The 13,305-nt window shown below is 48.6% G+C and overlaps 2 protein-coding genes across 3 annotated transcripts; one reads left to right on the forward strand and one right to left on the reverse strand.

Annotated features, from left to right (window-relative positions):
* Positions 1-522: 522 nt before the first annotated feature.
* Positions 523-6,789, forward strand: LOC133949693 (protein phosphatase methylesterase 1-like). 2 transcript variants are annotated; one of them, XM_062383644.1, is made up of 14 exons: positions 523-718; positions 1,308-1,497; positions 1,576-1,633; positions 1,876-1,927; positions 2,006-2,160; positions 2,240-2,330; positions 2,485-2,550; positions 4,004-4,148; positions 4,300-4,417; positions 4,498-4,542; positions 5,589-5,653; positions 6,160-6,227; positions 6,343-6,371; positions 6,478-6,785. In XM_062383644.1, exons 1-14 carry the CDS (start codon positions 690-692, stop codon positions 6,486-6,488), a joined length of 1,122 nt encoding a protein of 373 aa, XP_062239628.1. In that variant the 5' UTR covers positions 523-689; the 3' UTR covers positions 6,489-6,785. The 2 variants fall into 2 exon arrangements, 1 of the variants encoding a protein (XP_062239628.1); XR_009920172.1 differs by lacking the exon at positions 5,589-5,653 and having other exon boundaries at positions 6,478-6,789.
* An 8-nt stretch (positions 6,790-6,797) lies between these two features.
* LOC133949692 (RING finger protein 150-like) lies at positions 6,798-12,904 on the reverse strand. The gene is made up of 6 exons (XM_062383643.1): positions 12,082-12,904; positions 11,414-11,664; positions 11,175-11,329; positions 10,998-11,094; positions 10,636-10,906; positions 6,798-10,001 (listed from the first exon to the last, which is right to left on the reverse strand). Exons 1-6 carry the CDS (start codon positions 12,560-12,562, stop codon positions 9,883-9,885), a joined length of 1,374 nt encoding a protein of 457 aa, XP_062239627.1. The 5' UTR covers positions 12,563-12,904; the 3' UTR covers positions 6,798-9,882.
* Between the last annotated feature and the right edge of the window lie 401 nt (positions 12,905-13,305).

Here is a 13,305-nt window from a genome sequence, read left to right on the forward strand (position 1 = left end):
ATTAACTCGTTCATGAACTCGTTCATGAACTCGTTCTCCACGTCTCTACTCACCGACTCAGACGAAATCTCATCAACATCTGACGGACAGAAAAGCTTCAACTGCTTCAGCAGCAAAGGAACCGGTGAATAAAGAAAAGAAGAAGGAGAGGGAGGAGGGACTGAGATCCTCTTCATCATCATCATCATCACCACAACGCTTTCTCTCCTCCTCCTCCTCTTTTCCTTGCTGCTTTATTCTTTTTCTCTTTTTCTTCTCACTCTATTAATATTTCTTTTTCTTTTTTTTATTGTATATAGTATTTCTATTTGGATTCTTCCTCGATTGTAAAAAAGGATAAAAAAAGGTTCATATTCTAAACATGTCAGGAGCTGAAGCTCTAATAGATCCATCTGTCAATCTACTCGTCTGCTCCTCCCACTTCAGCAGTTGTAGCCAATCAGATGCTGCAGCAGTGACGCTACCTGACAACAACAGATGACTTGGTGTTGTGTTATTGTGTGTTTGTTCTCACACCAGCAGTCAGACACCTCCTCTGTTCTCTGCTGGAAGGACCTGGGACTCAGTGGAGAGGAAGAGGTGTATTAATTATCTTCATCACTTTTAACAGAAACACACAACAGACACACAAAACTCCTTGAAACACACAAACACACACTGTAGATCAGCAGCTTCCATCCGGACGCAGCATGTCGGAGGAGACCTCGGATCCCGAGCAGTAAGTGGACTCTCACACTCGATCACACAACCTGATTCATTCAAACTAAAGTTTAATTCTGAATGTTGAAGAAAAACTCACATTTACTGTGAATCTTTTCCAGGATAAGTTATCAGGAACATGAATTATTTAACTGGAGCTGTTTGGTTCCTTGAAGGAAAGTTAACAAATTCCAAACATCGTAAATTCAGTTCGCAACAGCTGCCAAACTTTAGAACCATTAAACAAATACTGTTGAGCCAATTAGCTAATTCTTCATAAGAAGAAGCTTAAATTTAAAAACATCATTTGCAAATAACTTGATAGCTAGCTAGCCCCGCGGACGCTAACTGTTCGGGGAACTATCGTAGCATTTAAACAGCTGCGTAGTGTTGTCGTTATAAATGATTAACGATATTTGTGTCTTATCGTCTAAAGTATTTTTTTTTTTATCGCTTTTCAAAAAGCTGTACGAACACATTTTGTGATAAAATATATAATGTACAACAATATTTTCTTGCTAAGACTCTGGAGCTGGAGTGGGTAGTACACGGTGTGTGTGTGTGTGTGTGTGTGTGTGTGTGTGTGTGTGTGTGTCCATGTCGACCAGTGAGGTTGGCGGTCAGCTGGACTACTCGCCGGTGTCCTGGCGGGAGTATTTTGACCAGATGGAGGACGTGAGCGTGGGACCGGCCGACAGCAGGGACGTCTTCAGGATCTATAAGGCAGGAAGTGACGGCCCCCTGCTGGTCCTGCTGCACGGGGGGGGGCACTCGGCTCTGTCCTGGGCCGTGTTCACCGTGAGTATCTGACCGCTGCACCGACAGATGGAGGCTCCGCCCACTCAGCATCATGTCCTCTGTGGTTGTGTGTTGCAGACGGCCATCGCCAGCAGAGTGACCTGCAGGGTGCTGGCCATGGACCTCAGGGGTCACGGTGAGGAAACTTCTCTCACCATGTTTGACTCAAGAATTCTTAAGGTGTCATTTCATAAACCAGTTCATAAATCTGAATAGTATGGACCCACTGGAGAATTATCTCACATGTCTCATTAGATCTTTGAATCTGTCAGTCTGGTTCCAGTGGTTCCAGTTCTCTCCTGGTTCTGACATTTCAGCTGTTCCCTCGTTGATGACAAAGTTTCACTCTGTGGGGGGGGGGGGGTGTTGTTTGTTCAGGTGCGTCCCTGGTGAACCAATCAGACGACTTCACCACTCAAACTATGTCCTGGTAACTATTCTTCTTCCTTCAATCTCAGCTTCACACCTTTCCTACTGTTGTTCTCACTTTGTGCTCCGCCCCCTTTAGCGATGTAGCTAACGTGATACGAGCCTGCTACAGCGAGACTCCTCCCCCTATCGTCCTGATTGGTCACGGTGTTGGGGGGGCGATTGCGGTGCACGCAGCCAGCAACATGCTGATACCATGCACTGTGGGTCTGGTGGCCATAGACGTGGTGGAAGGTGAAGACTTCTTTCTTCTGTTATTTGGATGTTTACATGATAATGAGAGTTCTCAGTGACTCTTGGGCTCCCCCTGCAGGCAGCGCCATGGAAGCACTCCACAGCATACAGAAGTTCCTGAGAGAAAGACCCAAGTCCTTCAAGTCCATGGACCACGCTATCGAGTGGAGGTGAGAGCTCGAGGCCCCAGAAGACCCCAGAACACAGATCTAGTTCTGAAGACATGATGTCGCACCCCATTGGAAATCAACAGTGTAATGATAACAGCTGTGTGTCTTCTGAACATCTGGGTGATGACCAAAGTGCTGCTGACTCTACTTTCAGCGTGAAGAGCGGACAGATCCGGAACCTGGAGTCTGCCCGAGTCTCGATGGTTGGTCAGATCAAGAGGTAAAAGTGGATCCAGATAACAAATCTGATTGAGAAAGCAGATGATCTCTGACCTCTGATGATCTCCTCACGTTCTCTGATGATCTCCTCCTGTTCTCTGATGATCTGTCACGTACTCTGATGATCTCCTCATGTTCTCTGATGATCTCATCCTGTTCTCTGATGATCTCCTCACGTTCTCTGATGATCTCATGTTCTCTGATGATCTCCTCCTGTTCTCTGATGATCTCCTCACGTTCTCTGATGATCTCCTCATGTTCTCTGATGATCTCCTCACGTTCTCTGATGATCTCCTCATGTTCTCTGACGATCTCCTCCTGTTCTCTGATGATCTCATGTACTCTGATGATCTCCTCATGTACTCTGATGATCTCCTCACGTTCTCTGATGATCTCCTCATGTTCTCTGATGATCTCCTCTTGTTCTCTGATGATCTCCTCCTGTTCTCTGATGATCTCCTCATGTTCTCTGATGATCTCCTCCTGTTCTCTGATGATCTCCTCATGTTCTCTGATGATCTCCTCATGTTCTCTGATGATCTCCTCATGTTCTCTGATGATCTCCTCATGTTCTCTGATGATCTCCTCACGTTCTCTGATGATCTCCTCATGTTCTCTGACGATCTCCTCCTGTTCTCTGATGATCTCATGTACTCTGATGATCTCCTCCTGTTCTCTGATGATCTCCTCACGTTCTCTGATGATCTCCTCATGTTCTCTGATGATCTCCTCATGTTCTCTGATGATCTCCTCACGTTCTCTGATGATCTCCTCATGTTCTCTGACGATCTCCTCCTGTTCTCTGATGATCTCATGTACTCTGATGATCTCCTCCTGTTCTCTGATGATCTCCTCATGTTCTCTGATGATCTCCTCATGTTCTCTGATGATCTCCTCATGTTCTCTGATGATCTCCTCATGTTCTCTGATGATCTCCTCATGTTCTCTGATGATCTCCTCATGTTCTCTGATGATCTCCTCATGTTCTCTGATGATCTCCTCCTGTTCTCTGATGATCTCCTCCTGTTCTCTGATGATCTGTCACGTACTCTGATGATCTCCTCATGTTCTCTGATGATCTCCTCATGTTCTCTGACGATCTCCTCCTGTTCTCTGATGATCTCCTCATGTTCTCTGATGATCTCCTCCTGTTCTCTGATGATCTCCTCATGTTCTCTGATGATCTCCTCATGTTCTCTGATGATCTCCTCCTGTCCTCTGATGATCTCCTCATGTTCTCTGATGATCTCATGTTCTCTGATGATCTCCTCATGTTCTCTGATGATCTCCTCCTGTCCTCTGATGATCTCCTCCTGTCCTCTGATGATCTCCTCATGTTCTCTGATGATCTCATGTCCTCTGATGATCTCCTCCTGTCCTCTGATGATCTCCTCCTGTCCTCTGATGATCTCCTCATGTTCTCTGATGATCTCCTCCTGTCCTCTGTGGTGTAGATGTGAGGCGGAGGTGTCCGGCGCCGTGGAGCAGGCCGGCCCGGTGACTGACGAGGTCGTTCAACCCACCGAGGAGTTCTCCGATCAAAGCTTCGTAAATGACAGAGACCACACTGCGTCGGGGGGGAGCCTCGGGGGAGAGCAGGTCAGAGTCTCACCGGACCTCACGGTTCTGGTGCTTCACGTGTTGTTTGGTGGCAGCACAGACACCAGCCCAGTCCTTCGTTTGAGTTTCCTGTATCGGAGACGTGTGATTATCAGATCTAACTGGACTCTCCTGTTTGTGCACATGTCAGAGTGAGTACAGGTGGCGTATAGATCTGTCCAAGTCAGAGAAGTACTGGGACGGCTGGTTCAGAGGAACCTCAAACCTCTTCCTGACCTGCAACCTGCCCAAGCTCCTGCTGCTGGCAGGTAGGACCTTCACACCTCTGTTCTTCAGCTTCTTTAACAAAGACTCGTGAGTGAAGGTGTCAAACTGCTTCTCTCACCAGGAATCGACCGACTGGACAGAGACCTGACCATCGGCCAGATGCAGGGTGAGACCTGGATCCTTCACCAGCAGCTTTTAGTTTCAGTAAAACGTTGACAGATTCAGATTCACCCGATCGGTTCAGACGCTGCAGCAATAACCCAGAGTCGAGTTCATAGCTCTGAGGACTAGAAGGTTCTGGCTTAGACACCATGTTCATCATCATGAACCTTTTAAATGATTCTGAGGACGTGTCTGCAGAGACCAGGCCGCCAGACGGGCTTATGGGAAATGTAGTGTTAGAGAAAGAAAGAGTCGAAAAAACTGTGAGGCTGATTTAAACTGAGATTCTGTTCATTCTACAACACACACACACACACACACACACACACACACACACACACACACACACACACACACACACACACACACACACACACACACACACACAGACACTCACACAGACACTCACACACACACACACACACTTACACTCACACTCACACACACAAACACACACTCACACACTCACACACTCAAACACACACTCACACACACACACACACACACTTACACTCACACACACTCACACACACAACACACACTCACACACTCACACACACAAACACACACTCAAACACTCAAACACACACTCACTCACACACACTCACACACACACACACACACACACACACACACACACACACTCACACACTCAAACACACACTCACTCACTCACACACACACACACACTTACACTCACACACACACACACACACACACACACACTCACACACACACACACACACACACACACACACACAAACACACACTCACACACTCAAACACACACTCACACACACAAACACATACTCACACACTCAAACACACACTCACACACTCAAACACACACTCACACACTCAAACACACACACACACACACACACACACACACACACTCACTCACACACACACACTCTCACACACACACACTCACACACACCTTGAGGCGGGGCTCCTCTCCAGAGGCAGCTGCTCCTGTCAGTCAACACTCTGGAAGTGACAGCCCAGAGAGTGAGACAGACGCTCACCTGTCTCACTCTCTGTCTCCAGGTCAATTCATGATGCAGGTGCTGCCCCCCTGTGGCCACGCAGTGCAAGAAGACAAACCAGACAAAGTAAGAATCGATTTGTTTCTAAATATAAAAAATTCAGCATCTGTCATCGTCTGAGAAAATAATTTAGATTTTTTCTTACGGGTTAAAAACGTGTTTGTTTCATCATAAAACACTTTTTATAAATTAACACCTCAGAACAAAAACCAGCAGTGAAATGATTCTGTTATTAATCCTGAGTCTGTTTGTGAAGCTTCAAAACGATTAGACCTCAGCTTCCACATGTTCAACCACAGAGCACATCTGGATTCACCTTCGTGTAAACAGTTCTCTCCTCACAGATGTTCTAGTGAACTATGTCCTCAGACTCTGTGGATCTCATTAACGGCTTCAGGGTCCCGTGTGTGAGGAGCAGCTTCTCGTACCGTGACTCTCCTCACGTGGGTTCATGTGCAGATCTGATTCCTCAGGATGAATCGTGGATCTTGATGAAAACAATCAGGAGATATTCCTGAGTGTGTGTGATTTGGTGCAGATTGTACTAACCTGAGTTGTGTGGTCGTGTGAAGGTGGCGAACGCTGTGGCCGCTTTCCTGTTGAGACACAAGTTTGCTGAAGCCAGAAGAGAAACCAGGAGGTGAACCATCACTTCCTGTTTCAGCCGCCTCATTTTGATTCTTCCATCAAGTTACAGAATTTAAAGCCTCAAAGTTCTTAACAAATGTTTCATCAGAAATCCTTTGTGTCCGCAGCTCGACCTCGGACACGCTGAGGTCTGAAGGTGAGACGTCATTTAAAATCCACGAGAAGGAGAAAGAGTCCAACGTGAATCTTTTCAGATTTGGTTTTTGATGCTGAACTTTCTAACATCTCAGTTTTTCTTTCAGATCAGAAATAAGAAACGATTCAGAGACGACTTCCACGTGACAAGAACTTCTCTATTCCATCTTCATCTGGAATCAGTTTCTGCTAAAGTCTCAAACTGAATCTAATGGATGAATAGTTTCGGATTAATAAGCTGTTTAGTTTCTGTTCTTTCACTAGTCACAGTCAATTCCACATATAAGTACACACTCACAAATTATTTACGTTTTGAATGTTGCTTTCATTTGTTCAGTTGAAAAGTACCAGGTGCTGATTTGAAATGTATTAGTTTGTAGTAACAACTTGAAGTCACTGTTTTTATTTTCAATGATGAAACAAAACCTTGCAATAAAACTTTATTTAAATTCTGTACTGAATCAGAACACGTGCATCAACTGAAACACAGAAACAACATGGAGTATTTACACGCGTGTACGTAGGGGTGTGTATTTTTAGTTTGCGTGCACAGGACAATCGCACAAACAGACATTTTGAAAACAATGTGTATCGTAGAAACGCAGCTGATCGTCTCCCTGGATCCAAACCTCGGATTTCCCTTCATTCAAACTGAAATATTCAAACTGATAATGCTTCTGTCATCAGATGAAAAATATAGTGAGTGTGTGTGTGTGTGTGTGTGTGTGGGGGGGGGGTTACAAGTTACAAAGATACAACACAAGAAAAACAAACATCACTTGTGAAACCAAATCAGCGAAGAACGAAGAGAGGAGGATGAGAGGAGGAGAAGAGACTTAAGAACCTTCCAGAGAAACAGGATTAAAGTGCATCAACTAAAGAGGCCGAGCAACCAATCAGAACACAGCATTCATGAGGAGCAGGGAGGAGTCAGACGTCATGACTGACAGCGACGCGAGGTCCCGTTTTTAAAACACAGCTGATGTTCAAAAATGTAACTAATAAAAAGTTGACCTTTCAGGACAAATTATTACAAGATCTCTGGATCACAATAATCAGATCTGTTCTCATTTTGCAAATATTCCCGTCGCAGAACTCGTTTTTCTATATTTGACGTTTTGTTTATTTATTGCAGACTGTCCACCACATGAAACACCGGCGTTATATGATGATGTGACACGTGACTTTAAGGACTGATATAAATATATCAATGTCTTCATTTGAAATATATGAATATTATTTCAAAAAGCTGTTTGATTAAAAAGCAGAGTTTGATTTTGTCGGAACACAGGAAGACGTAATGAAGGAAACTAATGTTGATTAAAAACCTCAAACGAGGGAACTGAGCGGGGGGGGGGGGGGGGGGGGGTCGCTTCCAACAGAACCGACAGATTTAAAGAAGAATCGACTTCAGCTCGACTGAGATCATAAAGAAATAAAGTGAACAACATGATCCTCGACGTAATTCAACACAAAAGGATTTTAATTCAATTTACACTAAAACTCGGCAAAGAACACAAATGCAGCATCTTGGTTTGTTTTACAGGAAATGATGTAACGAGTCATCGCAGCTCGAAGCAGCTGGAGTTCGTAGAACAAATCGTGAAACAGGTGAAGAAGAGGAGAAGAAGAAGAACCTTGCAGAGTCGGTTCTGGCGGTCGAGGAGGAATCGAACTCGTGGTTGAACTGGAAACATCAAATATTTAGATTTGTTTTAGTGTCGGAACTAAAACTTAAGATTAAATCAATTTGATTTTGTGTCAGATACATAAACAGTGAAATGGTAAAAGCAACAACTTGCTGTAGATCTTATTTATGGATTCTTTCTTTTGAAACTAATATTTTTTAATAACTTGCTTCAAACTGTTTCTTATTTTTTCTGTCACGTTTTCTTTCATTTCAATTTGTGGAAACAACTTCAAAAAGGTGATTAAATCAGTGGTTGTCCAGTTTACCACAGGATCCGCTCTCATCGTAGACGCTCCGATGCTAACGCACAAACTTAGAGTTAAGATTCGTACGGTCCATTGCATTGTGGGTAATTGTACAGCTACATAAATAAACAAGGAAATGTGCCGATCGACTCTGTCACATGGAGGCGTCCGGCGGGAGCGAATCAGTTCGTTACAAAAATAAACGTCTGGTATCAAAATAGACGATAATCTTTATCTCGGTCTCAGGAAGCTCACATCCCGGAGACGCCACAGAACAACCACAGCTCCTCACAGAGCCAACAGCGCCCCCGTGTGGCACAGGGAACTTGGAATATACATTTAATATTTACACGTTTGGCTTTGAGCTGACGAACTTTCTCCTGTCGACAGCTCTGCATCGGGGGGGGGGGGGGTGTGTGTAACCTCAGGAGATTTGAATTCCAGCGAACAGGTTCAGAGAGCGACACGTAAAGATCGTCCTTGATTGTCGGGTCGAGGGTAAATGGTTTTTGAGAAGGCAGCGTTCTGCCGCGGTGACGGACAGGTGTGGTCCAGAGGACGCACGGACCGACGGACACAGAAACAGGACCAAGCAACACTGGACGGGGATCGAACGCGAGGAACGTCTTTGTGAGCTGAGCGGACACGACGCACACACAAACACACAAACACACAAACGATCAGTGGATTTCTGACACGTTTGTTATCTGAGGCCGAATGATTCAATTTGAGGAGAACTTTAAATGTAATGAAAATACACTTATTCTTAGAAGACGCGCACAAAGTAACAAAATCATTTTTATCGTCGGAGAGGACGTAGACAACGACTCATCGGACAAAACTACACATGACAACTATCTTCTCATTGGACCAAATACAAAGTCACAGCCGGATGCTCCGTGGGGACGATGCTACGATCAACACGTCCTCAGCGTTCGAGTGGAAACAGATGACATGTGTCGCCCGTGTTCCGGATGGTTCTGGATCCGGATCAGATAAACCAGGAGGGTCGATGGTCCACAGATCTCCATCAGGTGACGTTCAGAAACCTTCACTTCCAGAACAAAGTGTTTCAATCGTCTCGTTCGCTTCTTCTACAAACTGCGTGAACCAGGTGAAGGTGGGTGGGTCTGAGTCCCAGTCTGACCCGGTCTATGTGGTCCAGTCTGACCCGGTCCATGTGGTCCAGTCTGACCCGGTCTATGTGGTCCAGTCTGACCCGGTCTATGTGGAGTTCCATTACACCTACGTTAAGTCCAACCACTCCAAGAGTCCAGGAGGAGACGAACAAAACAAATCAAACCAAGGCGGGTTCTGAACCCAGGTTCTAAACCCAGGTTCTAAACCCGGGATCTAAACCCGGGATCTGAACCCAGGTTCTAGTGAGGCGCGAGTCCAACAAGTTTAGTTCAACACGTTTTGTCCAAAGAGAAACAAAACCCAGTCAAACCATCGTGCTGCTTCTTGGTTTAGCTTCCAAACCAAAACCAGGTCCTGGACCAGGATCAGGTCCCGTGAGGTCCACAGTCGGAACCTGATCGGAGGTTTTATCAGGTTCTGGTTTGGTTCTGTCGAGCTCAGGATTTGTTCCCCAGCTGAGGGTCCTCCATAGACCCCTCCTCGTCCGACAGACCGGTCTCCACAGCGATGACCAGGGAGGCCACTGAGGCGCTGCTCGCCATTGGCTGATGCTCACCTGTAAGAGGGAGGGAGGGGGGGGGGGGTTAGACTGAAGACATGATGTGGACGTGCCTGTGATGTCACATGACGTAGGTCACATGATGAAGTTGTGATGACTCATTAATCAATCTGGTGATTTCATTGTTTTCATTAATCAGTCAGTTTGAGGAGATACAGAGAAACCACCGGGAACAAGCTGAGAGTGTGTCTGTGTGTGAACTGTGTGAGTGTGTGTGTTACCTGTGTGTGTGTTACCTTAGTGTGTGTCGATGTGTGTCACCTGTGTGTGTGTCAACTGTGTGTGTTACCTGTGTGTGTGTTACCTTTGTGTGTGTTACCTTTGTGTGTGTTACCTGTGTGTGTGTCGGTGTGTGTTACCTGTGTGTGTGTTACCTTTGTGTGTGTTACCTTTGTGTGTGTTACCTGTGTGTGTGTCGGTGTGTGTCACCTGTGTGTGTGTCGGTGTGTGTCACCTGTGTGTGTGTTACCTTAGTGTGTGTCGGTGTGTGAACTGTGTGTGTGTTATCTTAGTGTGTGTCGGTGTGTGTGACCTGTGTGTGTCACCTGTGTGTGTGCCGGTGTGTGTCACCTGTGTGTCACCTGTGTGTGTGTCGGTGTGTGTCACCTGTGTGTGTGTCGGTGTGTGTCACCTGTGTGTGTGTCGGTGGTGGCCGTCACAGGGCTGTCCCTCAGGGAGTCGGGGTCCTGGTAGTCCTGTGGGAGTCCGACCCGTCTCACACCCGGGTCCAGCACCACGGAGGAGCCGCCCTCGCTCAGGGTGCCGTCACTGGACGCCCCGGACACCACGGCCTCCAGAGCCAGGGCCCCGACTCCGCCTCCTCCACCCACACCGCCCCCCCCGGCGCCGCCGAGGACCAGGTCGTAGTCCAGCGGGAGGTCGTCCAGACAGTCCGCGTTGAGCTGCAGCGGAGGAGACGACAGGTTAGAGACACAGGACATCAGGGACATGGTCCACTAGCTCCGCCCCCTGGCCATGACTCATCTGACTCACAGCGATGCCCAGGGCCTTCAGGATGTTCATCTTGCACATGGGACAGGTGCGGTGGTCCAGCAGCCAGGGGTCCACGCAGCTCTTATGGAACAGATGTCTGTGCAGAGAGAAGCAGCAGAGTGAGGAACATGTCACACCATCTAGAGGAGCCTCTGAGGTCCAGGTCCTGAAGCTCACCTGCAGGGCAGCACCCGCACCACGTCGTTGGGCTTGTAGCCCTCGATGCACACGGCACAGTTGTCGAAGTCGGGCTCCGTCTCCTCGTCGCCCTTCCTGATGCTGCGGACCTGCAGCTTGCTGATGGCCTTCTTAGCTGCATCTCCGAGACGCCGCTGGAGCAGGAGGTGGAGACCAGAGCGATGAGACAACTGTGTGTGTGTGTGTATCTGTGTCTGTGTGTGTCTGTGTGTGTGTACCTGGTTCCTGTCTCGGGCGTTGGCGTATCTGAACCTCTGGATGTAGTAGAAGACGAGCCAGGCGAGCGAGATGATCATCAGCACGATGAAGGAGATGGAGACAAACACCACTGACGTCCTGCTCACGTACTTCTGCAGGTTCCTGGTCCCGATGGAGATGGTCATGGTGACCGTCACGTTGTGCTCCAGCAGCAGAGCCACCTCGCGACCTTTGGGCTCCGGGATCATGATGGCGACGACCTCACCGGTACCTGAGGAGGGACCCACACAGACCAGATGTTACCCATCCTGTTGATGGTGACCACTCAGACTGACTTCCTGACCACTAGGGGGTCCCTGACCACAGGTTGGAAACCACACTGCAAACTCCACCCCCCCTGTGGGTCTGGACCAGGTGTGTTGACCAGGTGTGTGTGTGGGTCCAGCTGTGGAAGAGGTGGGTGTGGACCAGGTATGTGGGTGGGACTAGGTGTGTGTCTGGACCAGGTGTGGGGGTCTGGACGAGGTGGTTGTGGACCAGGTGTGGGTGGGACCAGCTGTGGACCAGGTGATTGTGGACTAGGTGTGTGGGGACCAGGTGTGTGTGGGTCTGGACCAGTTGTGTGGGGGTCTGGACCAGGTGGTTGAGGACCAGGTGTGGGTGGGACCACGTGGCCCGGTGGACCTACCTGGATGCGGCATGGTGATGGTGTCGTTGACGTTGGCGGAGCCCACGTTGAAGATGACCACGGCGGACGCGTTGTGCGCGGCCGCGTTCCGGATCTTGTCCTTGTAGGTGCAGTTCCCCCGGGCGATGAGCGCGATCCAGGCCGCGGGCTGCCCGGGCTGCGCGGGCCCGGGGAACCGGGGGCTGGTGAAGCGGGTGTTGGGGTCGCAGGCCTGGCGGTCGTGCGGCGCCGCGGGCAGGACCACCGCCCCCTTGGCGTCCCTCTTGGGGGAGTGCTCCCCGTAGCGGCCGCACTCCGTCCGGTCGGTGCGGAGCTCGGACGTGGCCGGGTCCACGTAGGTGATGTTCACGAAGGCGGTGTACCACTCCTCCCGCTCGGCCACGGTGAAGTCCAGGCACAGGAGGTGCACGAAGCAGAAGGACAGCAGCCAGGTGGACAGGGCCAGGCTGCGGCAGGCCGCCACCAGGCCGCCCGGCGCCATGCTGCGGCTCCCGGCTCGGAACCAGCGGGTCGACGGGTCGCCTTCTACTCCGCCATGTGAGCCACCGGGCCCGGGACCTGAACCTGAGCGACTCCGCTTCTCCGGTGGTTTATTCGTCGGGTTTCTCGGTGTTTTCCGCCTCCATCCGTCACCGAGAGCGAAGCCCAGCAGCCCGGGAGATCCGCCGCGGAGCCCCGGGGACCAGGCGGCCTCGGCGGGCAGAGGAGAAGCGGCGGCCGGGGGGTTCTCCTCCGGGGAACGTGCGGAGTGTTCACGGTTTAACGGAGGCGACGAACCGGAGCCGCTTTGTTGTGACTGGGCCCGAGAACCAGGACCCGACTTCCGGTGGATCCTCTTCAAAATAAAACCCGGTTCTCGCCACATCCTGACGTTCTAATAATAACTATCCTAAAACTAATAATAACAATTCTAATAGCTTTTATATCGAACTTTTCAAAACACAGTTACAAGATACTTTAAGTTAGAAAGGAAAAGTGTAAACATAAACATTCTGAGAAGAGTAAAAACAAGACAAAATAATAAAAACTACAAAACTATATTTCACTAGGAGGAAGCCCACCTATATCCAAGAGAGATTGTTATACAACTGATATCATTTAATTTCGTTTTATTCCCAAAACATGTCTGTAAGATCACAGTGATCCTGAACTTATAACCTCCGGCCACTGGGTGTCGCTGGCGTGAAATACTTAAAACATTAGATTCTCAGTGGTTTGTCACTT

The sequence above is a fragment of the Platichthys flesus genome, chromosome 24 (genome assembly GCF_949316205.1).
Source record: "Platichthys flesus chromosome 24, fPlaFle2.1, whole genome shotgun sequence".
In the NCBI taxonomy this organism is placed as follows: Eukaryota; Metazoa; Chordata; class Actinopteri; order Pleuronectiformes; family Pleuronectidae; genus Platichthys; species Platichthys flesus.